General features: G+C 51.2%; 1 protein-coding gene across 1 annotated transcript in view; it reads right to left on the bottom strand.

Moving 5' to 3' along the window:
- The window catches only part of PTPRS (protein tyrosine phosphatase, receptor type, S), a 94,006-nt gene extending 79,083 nt beyond the window's left edge, over window positions 1-14,923 (bottom strand). The window contains exon 1 of the mRNA XM_010192919.1: window positions 14,754-14,923. Within this exon, the coding sequence (XP_010191221.1) occupies window positions 14,754-14,841 (88 nt within the window). The 5' untranslated portion in view covers window positions 14,842-14,923. The remainder of the gene's footprint in view (window positions 1-14,753) is intronic.
- Window positions 14,924-15,724: the final 801 nt, after the last annotated feature.

Genomic DNA, 15,724 nt, shown 5'->3' with positions numbered 1-15,724 from the left:
TTCCTACGTGCTGCGTAGGACTGCCACAGAGCTGGCGTGCCAGGTCCAGCTTGCAGCGAAACATGCACTCAGAATTCAGTCTTCAGCTCTGCAAATCGCTCTGAAAGGCACAGGAACAAGGTGCCGTGCGAAAGTGAAACGCTGTCAGCCCACGCAGAGGGGCTTATGTACTTCCCTCATCTGCCAATACTGCAGGACCTCTGCTTTAAATAAATAAATACAAATCAGACAGGCATTTTCCGGATGACATACTTGCAGGAGATTTTCTACCACTTCACCAAGCTTCCCTCACAGAGAGCTGAGAACAAATCACTCTTAGAAAGACTGAGTTTGAGTTCTACCTAGGTCCAAGGGTCACAAGAGATTTTTCTTTTTCCTCTTTCTCTGCTTGCAAAGTAGCAGAACTTGGGGTTATTTTTGCAGTATCAAAACAGGAATGGAAAAAACTGGAGCTTAAAAGAATTTTCCTACTACGAGAGGTTTCCTGCTGGGTCTGGGTCTCCGGAGAGAAGGTTGAAAAGACCGGATGGCTGCTGTGTACCTGTGATTCTTCTCTACGGCTTAATGGAAAGCCATCAAGTCAAACTGAGCTTTTCACTCCTGCCCACTGCCCACGCACTTCCCAAAAGCAACAGCTGGGGCAAGCGACACGCTGGATATTTGCCACAGGCCATAAGGAAGAGACACATATTCACCATCCATCCCGTGCTCTGTAATTGCATCCGCAAAGATGATCAGCACACACGCTGTCTGCCCTCCGACCCAACCCCTGCCACCCCTTCCAGACAGCTCTGCATCCCCGAGTGCTGTCAAGGGCAGCCGATGGGACCACGAGCTCTCCCCTATGCAGAAAACCTCCTGATGGGTTCACTTCCGAAAGCACAGGCCTAGGGAAACACGGGCAGTGCCAGCACCTGTTCAGAAGGACCATGATGCACATTTACTGCTGGGATTTTGTGAATTCTGACGCAGACTTTGAGAAGAAGCTGCGAGGTGATGAGGTGGCGTCTCCCACTCATCCTCGAGACACAAACGCTAGAGGAGCATGGTACGGCATTAGCCCACATACAGGGGCTGCACACCAAGGCAGATTTCCTCACCGAAGAGGAAAATGCTGCTGCCTCACCTCTCCTTCCTCCCTTCATGTGAAACCAAAGCAGAAAAAGTTCTTAAAATGCAGACATGTTAAAAAAACCCAACATCTCCCTGCTAATGATACACAGATGCCAAAACAGTCTGAGAAGCTTTACAGCAAGGAAGCTTGAAAGATGTAGGAGTGGGGAAAAGGAGGGGACATCTCACCCTTTAAACCCAAATGTCCCTCAGGATCTGCTGCCATGGTGAATAGCGGGTGATGGACGAGGAGCGAGGGAGACAGGCCGGCCACCATATGCCTGTCTGAAACATCAAAAGCCAATGACAGAGAAAGGGGTGGAGAACCCAGAGGTGGTTTGAGGGGTGAGAGAGAGGCAGGAGCACAAATGGGATTAACATATCTGAGCTGACAGCTGAAGGGGAGCAGGGTGGGGAAAAAAAGAAAAAGCACAATTATGAACTTGCACCAGGGATCCTTCTCTGCTCTGCTCTCCACACTACCCCAGTATGCTCCAGTCACAAAAGGGGAGAGACAGCCTGAAAAGCTGAGGGGAAAACTCGCACCGGCTCAGCTAAGGCAGTCAAATGAAGCCCTGGTGGTGCAGAGGGCTGTGTAAAACCAGTATGGCAGCCACCAGCCCACTTCCCAGCTCTCCAGGCAGCCTCAGGGGAGGCCGACCAGAGTTAGCCCGAATGGAGAGAAGGAGAAAGGCAGGTCATGGTGGGGAAATATTGACTCCCCTGGGCCTGAAACAAAATTGATTTTCAAAGCATTTCATACCAGATCGATACTCCAACATCCTCCCAGCCATGCTCAGCAAAATCACTCTGGTGCTGGCTCAGGAATAGGGGACAATCTGGGAAATGTATGGGGTGGGCCAACAAAAGCACACACACACAGACAAAAACTGCTTTGCACCGTGAAGCTCTTGAGGTAAAACCCTCAGTCCTGAGATGCATGAGAGCAGTGGCAGCACACAGCCCTCCACCTCTCTGCCATGGGGGAAGAGAAGGCCCCACACACTTTGCTGCCAAAATGGCTGGAAGACCCAACTGTGGTCTAAATTGCTCCTGCCTCCTGAGCTACAGCCCACCAGCCATAGCGCAGGTCTGAGGCAGAAAGCTGCTCCCACAGAGCGGGAGATAACATGGCCACCACGTCCCCTTCCACCCGCTCCCCTCAGCGGAGGCCTGGAGCTGTCACCGCCATAGTAACAGGCCCATCTCCCCACAGGCCTAACTCACAGCCCCTCAGGCCCACAGGTGCCAAGGAAAAGGCCTGAGGATGGTCCCTGATCACATTCCTGTATTATTTGCCCCAGTTTTGGGAAGGAACGGGCCCTGTGTGTGTGTAAGCTGTCCCTTCACCCTGCTGGCTCTCTCTGGGAGGTGCATCCACATCTCTGCTTCCTCCTGACCCCCAGTTCTCTCCCCTCATCTCCAGTCCCGCAGTGGGGACATGGTGTTGATTTTAGATGGCCAAACTCACCTCTGTGCTTAACACCCCCATTTCTGTAGCCCCCTCCTGCCACCCCCAGGAAAGCTCTTCAACAATAGGCCACAAATAAAGACAAACCACTTATTCTTTCAGCTGGCCCCAGCACGGAGAGCAGTGTGAGCCTGGCTGAAAGGGCCCCTCGCCCACAGCGGCAGCAATCCACGGAGACAAAAGAAAGCCAGCTACAAAATGTGTATTTTAAAAGGTTTTGCTTCCATTTTTGGTGCCCCTGGTCCCTGCTGTCAGCTCTCTGGTGGAGGCCCACGTGCCGGTCCCGCTGACCCACGGCGCCAGCACACGAAATGCCAGGTTTCACCTCCTCCTTCGCTGGTGAATAAACACTCATTATCCCTCCCAGTAATGGAGGGGGCTCTCCGCTGTACCTGAAACCCGCCGAAGAAACAAAAGCAAAAGCAAGAGCACAGCAGGCAGGCCATTTTCTTGCTGTTTGGCCAGCTTATCACAGCCTTCCTAAACACGTACGACAGCCGTCCTTTTGCCCACCATTCCCAGTCAACCTTCAACAGATGGTCCCATGGTGCCGAGTCCGACATTTCCCTGTGGAGCTGCCCACCGTGCGAGCTTGCCCACGCTACAAGAGAGATTCAGGGCACGTTAGCCAATGACAACCTTGATCCTAGCTCAAAAGTACTGAGCAGATCAAAATTCACCTTTTCCTGTACATATATGCACCTTTACCTTTCAAGAACAAAAGTAAAAGATGAGACCATTAAGCCATTCACAATCATTGTTATTTTGCTGTTTGCATTAGCACACCCAATCTGCTCTTCCAGGCTCCAGATGATTCCCATAATCAGGACTCAGATCTCTGGCTCTGACGCAAATTCGGCTGACCTTGGGCACTCACCCTTCGCCGCACCTCAGTCTGCCACACGTAGCGCGGAGGTGACAATCCTCATTTCTCACACCTGCCTGCCTGCCTGCACTGGTCTAGACACTACAAGCAATTTGAAGTAAAGGATGGTCTCAGAACCGATCTGTTCAGCACTCAACACCCTAGGTGGTATCACACGCACCTACAGCCTCTAAATACTGTAATACACACCAAATAAGATAACCACAAAAAATCTCTATAGACAGAACTTCTTCCACATTCTTGGTGGCTTAAGAAGATAAAAAATAAAAGCCAGACAAAAGCTTTGCAATCTCCCAACAACCAGGTCACGTTAGCTTGAACGGGGACATCTCTTCACTATTTCTCACTAATTCAAGAGCAACCAGGAAGGAATCCGATGGTGCTCTCCCTGGCATGCAAAGGGTTGAACTCCCCTTTTCTCCTCCTCTTCTTCCTCTCCCTTCTCCTTTAGTGTTTGGGCTAAAACTTTCTGTTCATCGAGTGAAACTCCATCTCCATTTTCCACAACTGCTGTCAGGCTCACAATCAGAGAAGGAGCTCAAGGTACTCCCCCAGATACAGCCCTGGGCAGCAACACTTTCATCTCCCCTCCTAAAATCCTCCCAGGAACGTGAGATCTGGGTCCAGCCATGCACTATGTGTTTGTTTCCTGGTTTAGGAAACGTGTTTCACACACGGGTGCTGCTGCGTTCTGCTTGCATGCAGCAGATGCATGCCCTGTGTTTGAGGGACGGGGATGGGAGCAGCTGGGGACAGCCTGGGAGGCACGGCCAGAGGAACGGCTCTGTCACATCAATGAATTGGGGAACAGGGGGTAGAAAGGATGGGAAAAATCAGTGGAGATAAGGAAAGAAGAGATCAATGGGGAAAATGCAAGAGAACGGGAGCAAGATGGAGAGGAGGGAGGTGTTCAGAGCCAGAGCAAGGAAGTGAAGATGAGATAGAGGAGACAAACCACGGAGCAGATGAAAACAGGAGAGAGCAGCCAAATGTGAGACAGATGGAGAGTGGGGAGGAAGAATGCGATGTTTGGAATGGGTACGTACTTCAAAGCAGTGGCATTAGGGAGTGGGGAAGCTTGCAAGAGGGGTAGAGGCAAGAAAGATGGCTCCATAATTTACATTTTTCGTCATGCGAGAAGCGAGAGCTGCAAACTGGGAGCAGGACTGATGCAGGCTGCGGGGAGGGCAGGTATGGAGACATTTAACAAGACTGAAAACACCCCTTGGAGAGGTCCTGTAAAGACTCTGATCCCCTTGAAATACAGGGTATTACTGACAGATTTTGCACTTTTCTTCGGAGGGCTGTTTCTCAGTGCCTCGCAAATAAAATTGAGGGTTTTCTGACAGAACAAACAAACAGGGAGTGAATTATATTCCATGTCCCCATCAATAACTTCTCCCTAACCCAGTTGTCTTACCATCATAAAAAGTCCATTAAGCAGTAATTGGGGAGGCAGCAGAATGCGGGGCCGGCCCATGAAACAGAAGCGCGCTCGCTCCCCAACTGGCCTTTTCTGGGAAGGCAGACAGGATAATTATAGGCTTCAGACACAGACTTCCTCTTACTGTCAGCAGCTCTTGGCTCCCTTCAGGGAGATGGGAATGGCAAGGTTGGGGAAAGGAGGGGGAAAAAAGATCGAGGACGTTTTTTGAGACGTGAAATACTTGCACCTTGCTGTTCCCCTGCTGCTGATGCACCGAAGCCCTTGCCTGGCTCAGAAAAGCCGGGCTATCTATACACAGGTGAATGCAGGCTTTTCCTCCGTTGGACACGGGGGAATGGCACTTGAAGGATTACTCCCCGTCCTTTCCTGCAAGGTCCCAGAGAAGGAAGGACAGCAGTGAAGCATGCGACCCAGCAGAGGATTTAACACAAGCAGAAAATGGGCGAGAAAGATCAAGAACTCATTTCACCCACTTTTCCTACCCCAACACCTGCTCCTATCTGACACCCGCCTCTGCTGCCTGCTCCCACCTTTCCCCTCAGGCAGGGCAAGGCAGACCTTTCATCGCCAGCACCATGCCAAGCTGCTCTTGCCATGAGGCTCATCATTTTGGGGACCTGGCACATCCACACAGCCTTCACGCTCCTATTTGTGACGCACCCAGATACACCCCCTCTGGAAGAGGAGGCAGGGGCCTGCGGCAGTGGAGGCAGGAGGAGACTGAGGCTACCAAAGATTTGTTCCTAGTTCTGACACCCAAGGTGAGAAAAACCACATTTGCCTGCCTGCTGGAGGGGAAGCATAATCCTTCCTTCTGGTCTACTTAAACTGCTCGTTTTCAGGGACAGGACCATGCCTTATCGCATGGGAACAGCAGCCAGTATGAAGACATCCAGTCTGGGCAGGACTTCTCCAGGCTACCACCGTACATCTGCACGTATGGAAAGGAGATACCTCTCTCCACAGGACTCTGCACACAGGCAAGAAATGCCAGGAACACAGTGCCAGGAAGAAAATGGCTCCCTGTGACCAGCAAGAACTGGAGCGATGCTGTCGTGTATGATGGCAGCCCTGGGATCGGCCGCTGAAGCAAGCACAGGAGCACGTGCGGCCTCAGCAACGTGGCCAGCCAGGAGCCCGGGGGTACACGAGTGCTTTCAATCAACTGTAACAACATCTCAGCCCAAATTTGTCCACAAGCCCTATAACAAGGCAGAATAACTCAGAGCAGAGCAAGAAACCCAAGCAGTTATCCTGGCAACCTAATGAGGGCCCCTTGTCCCTCAACGTCATGACAGCAACCCCAGATTGTTTGCAACCAGGAGCTGAAGGGGGGGAGCTCTCCCTCCCCTTGCCACACTGCTAGGACAGCTTCTCTTCTAGCTGTGCCATCGATATTGGCATCCCTGAGAAGCTCCATTCTCCTCCCACCAGCAAAGACACAGTGAGAAAGGACTTGGCTCTTCCCTCAACTTCTGCTGCTCCGCTTGAGTCACTGAAGAATCAGTCTGTGGGGGATACCAGAACATGAAAACCACCTCCTATGGGACAAGCCTGAATGATGAAAAAGCTTAGCGAGAAGGAGCCCAAGTCCCAGGGGGCGATGCCATCTTAATATAGCCCAGCCGAGGTCCTGAGCCACCAAGAAGTGACAGCAGAGTCAGCAGCAATGTGGAAAACAAACTGCTACAAGCTTCTGCAGCTCGTGGTCTTTCGGAGAAAGCACAAAGCTGGAAGCCCCAAGGATGTGATCAGGGAGATCGGTTCCGATCCTTGGTTCAGGGACATGACAAAGACGTTTTGGCAAAATGCAAACACTGAGCTGGGTCCCCTGCCCCACGTCGCCAGCTCAGAAAGCTGCAGGCACTGCAGACGAATGATGCCCAGCACGATCCGCCAGCGAATACACGCACATAGGGATCACCTGGGGATGAGAGGCACACTGGACGAATAAAGTATCGTCTGAAAACTCTGCTCTTTTACTCCTGGAAATAAAAGCTGTATTACTTCCACTTCCTGGCTGTTGTTTGCAAGAGAGGAAGTCTCCTGGTCTACAGGAAAAGCGCAAGGTGCAAGTCCTAGAGCACAAAATATGGGGTTTTTTTCAAAAGCTTGTTACATCGTTCTTATCTGACCTCTGGTAGGAGACTTCACCCCACATTTTCCATGCAACCAAAGGAGATTCTGGGTATACAAACTCAAACACCTCACCCTGGGTCTTACCAATATATTGTGAGCTCATCAGTATTGGGACTGGGATGTCAAGAGAGCTCAAGATGGGAGATCTTGAAAACAAGAAACCAAAACCTCATAAAGCCATGAGTAATGGATAAACACAACCTTTAACAACCATGAACTCTGCCTCCTACCACACGAGTCATTACCACTGCTGCCTCCGAACCACAACACTCATCATTCAGATTTGCAGTGGGAACATCAACACAAAAGAAGAAGAAAAAGGGAGAATCCAACAACAGGGCTGAGAGCCTACAGCAGCGGGAACCTAAGAAATCCAGCTTTGGGATAACTGAGAGTCAGTGCTTTGTTTTTTTAAGAGGAGAGGTTTCTGCTCCTGTTTGACACCTGCAAAGACACACGGGATGGCTTCTTGCAGTCCCTCCAGGCACCAGGGCAGAAGACACCTTCCCCTCCCAGGTGAAGGCAGTCCCTCAAGTGGCAGCCACTGGAATTAACCGCAATTAGCAGATCTTACGAGGAAAGGGAAGCATCATCGCAGATCTTCTACGGAAAGGGAAGTATCACAGCATTCATAAAGGAAAAACCGCACAGAAAGCCCTCAAAACCAGAGAGATCCTGCCCACGCAGACAAAGCAAAACAAGAGCTGGAGGATCTTCCTGCACCGGTGATCACAGCAGAGCCAGTCTCGAGGTGATCTTTAAAAGCCAACCCAAAAAAAACCCTACACGGTCTTTTCAGAAATTCACTCAATCAAATCAAAGTCCAGGCTAAAGATCTGTAAGTGTCGGCACCCTGAGCAGCACGCTCAGGCTCATTTATGAATAAATCAGCGGATTCTAACGGAGGTGCGGGAGGAAGAGGACATAGCCAAATTAATTTGACTTTTATTAATTAAAAAAACCACCAAGTTTCATCACCCTGCCACTCTTTGGAGGTTGTGCAAGAGTGGGGGGAGCTACGCTCATTAATTATGCAGAAAATGCAAAACTATCATCCTCTGAATGAGTTTGAAATAAGGAGAAACCCTTTCAGAACGGGGAGAAATTACTCCCCAAGGCAGCTGAAATTTCTCTTGCAACTTCAAAGGACAATAAATTATTCAAATCGCTCGCGCCACTCCGCACGCTCGCTCTCTCACTCCCCTTCTCAATTTTATGCTCCTGAGTCAATTAAAGGTTTGGAGGACTCGGAGAAACTTTGCAGAATGCTAAACCAGTTGCAGCTTCTTCTATTTATTTTTTTCCCCCCTCTTTTTAAAGCTTTGCTTTTCCTCTTGGCCTCAAAAGGAACCAGAAATGATGCTGTGTATTACAGATGAAACCAGTGGCTTTGGTTTTAAGCAAGCTCGTATGAAACAGCAACGTTTCACATCTGCAACAAGCAAGATGGGACACGCTCAAAATTCCCCACACCACGACACTCTGAACACGGGTCAGTCCGTTCTCCTTCATGTCAACTGCTTAAATCATTCACTGTGATAGCCCCTTAGCAGCAGACATCCAAAATATCTTTATAAGGCTCTCTCCTGGCAGCCTGCGTGTCAAGGTTAGCTGTGATCTCCTCCATCGTTGTGCTGGGCTCTGCTGGGCCTTTGGCTCCTCGGCCAAACCAGGACCGTTCAGCATTTCCAGTGCGAGAACCCCATAGCGATATCACCTTGGATAACAGCACGGCACGAGAGGTCCTCGCTCAAAAAAAGCTGATTCGGACAAGCAATAGGAGGGTTGGGAAGGTGCATTCACAGATCGAGGACACTCCTGACTCTATCACATGCAGCAGATGGCACAAAACGTCACTGTTCTGATGAACTTTAACAATCTCCCCCAAATATTAAAGGCAGCTGCAGCGCAGGGGACATCACAGCTTTCTAAGGTGGGAACTGGGACCAATTATGTTGCAAGAGAACATCCTTGGCTGGAGGGGAAGAGAGGCACTGAGTAAATAAAACTGCTCTTCAGAGATGGTGTCTCTCAGGCCAACTCCAGCCCAGATCCCAGCCCATGCACACTAAGATGACATTTATCTGGTCGGGCGTCCTTGAAAAACTCTCCGCTTGCTTTCTGAGAGTAATACTGGGCTTGTCAGGCCACTAAAAGGGTGGAAATACCCTTGCAGATTCCCTTTAGTGACCCAGGAGATTCATACCCAGGTGGTCTTGAAAAGACACAACCACACAGACCTTGCCGGATGGACGAAGAGCTGATGCGACCCAGGGTCCTGGTGAGATACCAGAGAGATCCTGTCCTTCCTGGCACCAGGAGCAAGAACTGCCTCGGGAAAGTTACCAAAAAATAAGTATTTGCTTCCCGTAAAGCCTGACACAGAGTAAAAGCCCCAGTTTTGGCATCCAGGTATGGTACAGGCACATTTTCCCTATCACAAATCCTACGTCGATGACATTTTCACACAAGCCGCTTGTTTACACAACAAACAGATGCTCTTTTCCCCTAACTTAGCCATCTAATGAGGCTGAGCAGCAGGAACCTCTGGTTGGGAAAAGATCCTTTACCAGGAGACACCCATGACTGGGTCCCAAACACCCGTGGCTGCTGCCGTCCCCAGGTGCTCCTCAGCAGAGATTAATCCAATCAACACTCGCAGCGTGGGGCACAGCTGAGACCTGGGAAGTGACAGCCCCAGATGCCCCCAGGGAAGCTCTTTTAAAGATGATTTATTTCCTCTCCTGGTCCTACAGAAGACACAAACTTTCCAATTTGAGCTATCCAAAAAAAAGAAAAGAAGGAAAAAAAAAGATACATCACTCAATCGGGCAAGCAAGGTTTAATTTAATCAGGCACTTAAACAAGGTGACACCGAAGCTTGATTCAGTGTCCTTGAGTGGGACAACAACCAGACCAGAACCCACGGCAGTCCAGGCTGAATCACAGGTGGCAGGCAGAGACGGCAACGAAGGAAAGGGCAATTCAGGAGCAAGGCCAGCACAGCCTTCCTCCTTCTTGCCTTCTTGCCTCCTTCTTGCCTGCAACAGCCACCGGTGCACAGGAACATGAACAAAGAGTGGATCCGGGGATGGAAACGGGCATCTCTGCCTTCTGGGAGGACGCAATTCAGATGCTTTGACTCGACAATGTGCAACACCACGTAGAAACTCCACCACCTACCACAGCTGGCCACACAACCTCCTGTATGTCCCCAGTTTAACTTCTGGATCCCTCCAGCCCCATCCTCCAAGGGGAAAAAGCCTTCCTGCATCACTCCTGGCAGGCACTGTCACATACCCCAGCTGCTTCTGGGGCAACTCAGCCTCACCACATTTTGGCATCTTCCCTCTCTCGGGACAGCGCTGACATGCTGCCACAAATCGGTCTCAAACGCTGATAAATGGAGCAGCTTTCTCCCACAGTGGAGGAAGATTCACTTTCCACTGATGCCGTCGTAACACGTCTATCAGGTCCTAAGATGGAGCCTCCGTGATTTTTACTACCATCTTATCTGACAACCGCTGTCTTGGTCAACAGCAGATCAAAGCCGGGACCTCTGGAGCTAAAAGCTGTAAGCTCTGCAGCAGAGGCAAATCCCTGGGGATAAGGGGGAGGGACCGCTCAGGAGAGGATGCAGATTCACCTCTATGTCGCTGTGATCTCCTACATCTCACACCATGCAGCTTCATGCACCTTTTTCGCGTTACACCAGCTCCCAAAATGCGGCGCTGCTTTGTCAGCCTGACTGTGGACCCACATGGGCTCCTCTCCCAACCCCACCGCACGTTTTCGGTCCCCTCACGCGTGGTCCAACCCTTGCTGCCATCTGCTGCCAGCCTCCACGGATGCACGGCAGCACTGAGCCCCAGAGCCCCCCGCGCACATGCGCCTGGCGTGAATTACTGTGTTCTGCAAATTAACGAGGGAGCAAGGGCAATTAAAAGGGAAGAAAGCCTGGGTAATGCATCATAAAAGAGGCTTTATTCTTTTATTTTGTCAATTGCAATTTAGATTTAATTATTTATGGTAATACTTCAGAGTGCGCTAGTAAGCGTTCTATAACTTGATTTATAAAAGGAAGGAAACCTAAGTAATAAGTAATGTTCACTACTGCATCTGCTATTAAATCTTTGCTGGGGTGGAGAGAGCCACACACCAGCTTCTGCGTATGCGAAGTACCAATTAGCAAAGCACTATTGTAAAACACAATAGTTTAATCAATGGGAAAAATCCACTTGAAATCAGCCAGCATGCTGATTTCAGTTATCAAAATTACCGCATTTCTATAGAATAAGTAGCTTTTTATCTGCAACTGAGGAGCACTTAAATTGGGCACAGTGTCCCCTTGGGTGGCACAGGAGGGCAGGAGTACCTGGCCACTGCCCCAAGCCCCAAACGCGGCTGTGCTCTGCAGAGCACAGGCAGGAAAATGTCCCACTGGCGAGATGGGACCCACTTTGGGGATGCACAAAATGAGGTTTTAAGGTGCTCGCTGCAGAGATTTTATGACTCGGGCTGGGTGCATCACTGGGAAACAGCAAAGCTTGGTTCTGTGCCCAGGTATGTCAGCAATTTGGGAAACTATTCCCCTCCCCGGACCCATATCCGACCTCATCCGTCTGCCTGGAGTCCTGCTGCTTCAGCTTTGCAGCACATCAGGGTGCAGATTTTGGGGAAAGCCTCCCCTAACTCACTGCAGTAACATCGATTAATATTACTTGTACAACCAGCTCAATCCTTAACAAAATGATAATACATTCTGTTTAATAAGAGGCCATTAAAAATAAGCATGGACTTGGCAAATTCCAGTTCTGTGGATGCCCTTGACCATACAGAAAAAACAAAGCAAGTGCCCATATGCAACCGAAGAAAAAGAGAAGAAACAGGTCTGGTTTATACCTTTCAATTAATATCCTCTTCAGCTTCACAAGGAAGAACAGCGGGCAGAAAGCAGTGTGGTGCTTTGGTTTTTTAATTTAAATAGCAGTTTCCTTTAAATAGAATGTTCCTGACATAGAAAGATTTAAATCACTGACTGAGATCAATTAGCCTAGGAAACAAGGGAAGTATTTTAATGGTCCTTTGATTGCAGAGGCCGCAGCTTCTCCAGAGGAGCGAGTTCAAGCTTTCAGCCCCACACTTTGCTGTGAGGGGAGCCATTCCCCTGGATGGGAAGATGGTGCCCACCAAGAGCCAGCGTCCCGGGGGTCTCCTACCTGTGATGGGGGTCTCCTACCTGCAATGGGGGCTTCCCATCATGGCAGGAGCACCAGCCTGGCATCGCTTGCCCTGGGGGCTGCAAGGCCTTGGCAGCCCCTCTGGTGAATTAGGGCAGGAAATCGGGTCAGCGCCGTGGCAAGCGCCAGCCAAATGGACGCCGGCCAAGGGATTACGCGAGAGGCAGCGCGAGAGAGCCCAGGGCCATCTGATGGGAGAGGACATTGTCAGAACAGAGTGACAGCTCCTCACGCAGCCTCCGCAGTTGTGACAGACAAAGCTGTTTGCTGTTCGCATGCCTCAGCAGGGAGCACCGCAGAGCAGCTCGGATGCTGCTGACTGGCCTGGCACAGGCAGAGTTCAGCGGCACCCCCAAAATCAGGAGCTACCAACACCACCAGCAGCAGGCAGACAGCAACCACTGCAGAGCGATTCAAAGTGGGACATAATGGGGAGCATCCTCAAGGGCATGCAGGTCTGGGAGATGCTCAACAGTTTAGGAGGAAAGACAACGTCTAGTGGAGCAGGTAAGAGCAGCCACCCTCAGACACTGAGTCCTGCAACCTGCAAAGTCCCTGTCTGGACATCTGTGAGCAGCAAGAGGGGAAAAAAACAGCACAAAACCTCCCAGTTCAGCATCCAAGGACACTGCAGAACTCCGGGAGAGAGAAACTTGGCTGCTAACAGCAAGGTGTCTGCTGAGCAGTGACAGATTTCAGCAGGGCTCAGGCCACACGACTGGTGCCTCCTGTGTCTGAGCAGCATCAGCCCTTCCCGAAGGCACATTTCCACCAAAAGTGCTTTGTAGCAGCCAGATCACGTGTGGGATCTCCCAGCTCTGCTGGAATCTCTGAGCACATCTCACCCTGCAGAAGACAGGGACAGTCAAGATGCTCGTTTCTTCCCAGAAAAGCCAAAACCACAGAAAAACTGAAGCCATGATTCTGCAAAGCCCTGATACTGCAGAGGGTCCACGCCCAGCAGCGAGCACCAGGGGCTTGGTGAATGCTGAGGAAAAACAGGACCCCAGTTTCCCAGGCACTCAGACACCAGAATAGATGAATCAGGGCTTTGCTCATATGGAGAGGCACTTGCACACGCGTGAACTCTCCATCTGCGCCTGCAAAGTTGCATCACCTGCTCTGCAAACAGGAGGACAACATGATTTGGGCAGGAGAGCTACAGCAAACCAGTGATGCTGAAGCCCTGACACTAGATTTTCCACTGTAAGCATCCCTTCCCCTCCTGACTCCACTGCACAAAGAGCCAGGAATGGAGACTCCTGCTTGCAATCACCAGTGCCCACTGCCACAAGCCAACAAGGCCACCCTGAGCCCTGTGGAGCACAGCAGGGACCTTCAACCATCAACCCTGGGTGCTCATGAAGAGCCTACCAGAGCAATGGCTGCAACACCCAGGTAGGACCTGGATAAACACTTGGGCCAGGTTCCTTGCTGTCAAACTGAAGCTTGGGTACGTCTTCATGAACATCAGTGGCACCATCTGAGGTACAGACCGACTCACAGCTACTCACCAAAAAAGTGGCCCTAGAGTGAACCTCCCAGAGCCCAGCTCACTTCCTGGGCTTACTACATGAAAAAGAACAAAAAGAAACATCACTGCCCTTTAAAAAGGGGCTAAAAATGAACCAACGAAACCTCAGGAGTGAGGCAAGGGCAAATATATCCCCTCGCCTACTGTGGAGAAGAGAGAAAGCACTGCTCAAAAAAATCTCCCAGCAACAAAAGGTCGAGGATCCATTCAATCCCCGGTGACCGCGTCATCGTAATAAACCCTGATAACGAAGTGATTACGTTAAAAGCTGTCAAGGGCTACGCTGACCAGAGCGGCCCTCTCACCAGCTTCAAGCAGCTTTGCTGGGGAGGAAAAAAAGTCGTAATTCAATCAGCTTGGAAGAGTCTATTCCCCACTGATCCCGAGTGATCAGCCTTCGTGTCAAAGGAACATTACATTCAAGTCGCAGAAGATTTCCTCTTTTTTTCTTTTCCTTCCCCTTTCCATTTTTTGAAGCCAGAATTGAAAGGCAGCAAAGATAGAAACTGTGTTACACTGGAAACAGTTCACTCAGGGGAAGGAGAAACATAACGCTCTTTCTTTGGATGCCGTTTTGAACCCGGCCCCAGTGAGTAACACGACCACGGTCACTGGTGTCTGACAGGGGGCTGGAAGGGAGAGGCAGGAGAGGACAATATGGGCGCGCTGGGTGGAGATGGGGCCAGGGGAAGGGGAAGAAAGGCTCTGCAAAAGCGGTCAGGCAGTGCCCTCCCCTTCTCTCCAGCTTTTTGGCAGCGCTAGGGGCAAGCTGAGACTCAGAGCAGACTGCAAGGACCCAGCTGCCCTGTGTCCCTCTAAGGTGGGACTGGGAACAGCAGGAAGGCACTGGTGGAAAGCTAAAGGTGTTGGGAAATTCAGACACACAATCAGGTACTGAGGCAGGGAACAGCAGAGCCACTTACTTTCAGCTACGCAGCCTACGAGCAGCACGGAGAGGAGGTTCACGAGGGAGACCAGCGACGACATCCCCAGGCTGGGAAGGACCTTCATCCTCTGCAGCAGCCTTCAGCCCAGCCGGGAAGGCTCCGGCTCAGCAGGGCCCGCAGCGTCTCCCCAGCGTCGTCAGCACCTGCAGATGCAAAGGCAAAGGAGAGCACTCAGAGAGAGGAAGGAGGCGGCCAACATCGCCAGGGGAGGGAGAAGAGACGCAGTGGGGTCCTGAGAAAGCCTTTGCTGTGCAGGGTCCCCGCGGGGAGGCCTCTGCCTTGGTGCCACCAAGGACACAGCCAGCTCCATGGTCAACTGGCCTGGTGGGGGCACAGGCCAGGCTGCTCCAGCCCGTCTGCCTCGGCAGGTAACAGCGATTTTCTGTGCCAAGGGAGGGAACGGTGGAAGAAGGAGAAGTGTAATCAGGAGGTACCGACTGCAGAGAGCCCATGTTTAAAGTTTAACACCCAGCAGCTCCTCACCCCTCCCCAACGCGGAGAATGGCAGCGCTGGCCGAGCAGCACACGAGCAATGAGGTGTGAAGGGATCTGACCCGACAGGGCCCAGGGACCCTCTGAAAGGGCGATTTCAACACAAAAGTGCAGGGCAAGGGGGGAAAAACTGAAACCTCACACAGGAAAAACCCAGGAAGAAAAAAAGGTCCCCTCAAGAGGGAAGGTGAAGCAGGAGATGTGCCCCCTGTGTCCCCTTGTGTTAGGGGTTCTTTCCTGCACAGGCAGGCTGTGCTGTGCAGCCCTCACCCCAACACCGCAAGCCTGAACCTCAGCTCTGGAATGAGTGTGGGTGTCCCAGAGCCCCCCTTGCAAGGCAAACACACACTGGCAAGTGTCCCAGGCTTCTTACCAGGGATTACAGCAGCTATTCTGCATGTCTGCGAGTCCCTACCCTCTCAGTGCCTCAGTTTCCCCACCTGCACAAAGGAATC

The sequence above is a fragment of the Mesitornis unicolor genome, unplaced genomic scaffold (genome assembly GCF_000695765.1).
Source record: "Mesitornis unicolor isolate BGI_N332 unplaced genomic scaffold, ASM69576v1 scaffold1391, whole genome shotgun sequence".
NCBI classification, from domain to species: domain Eukaryota; kingdom Metazoa; phylum Chordata; class Aves; order Mesitornithiformes; family Mesitornithidae; genus Mesitornis; species Mesitornis unicolor.
This window is presented reverse-complemented; position numbering and strand designations above follow the sequence as displayed.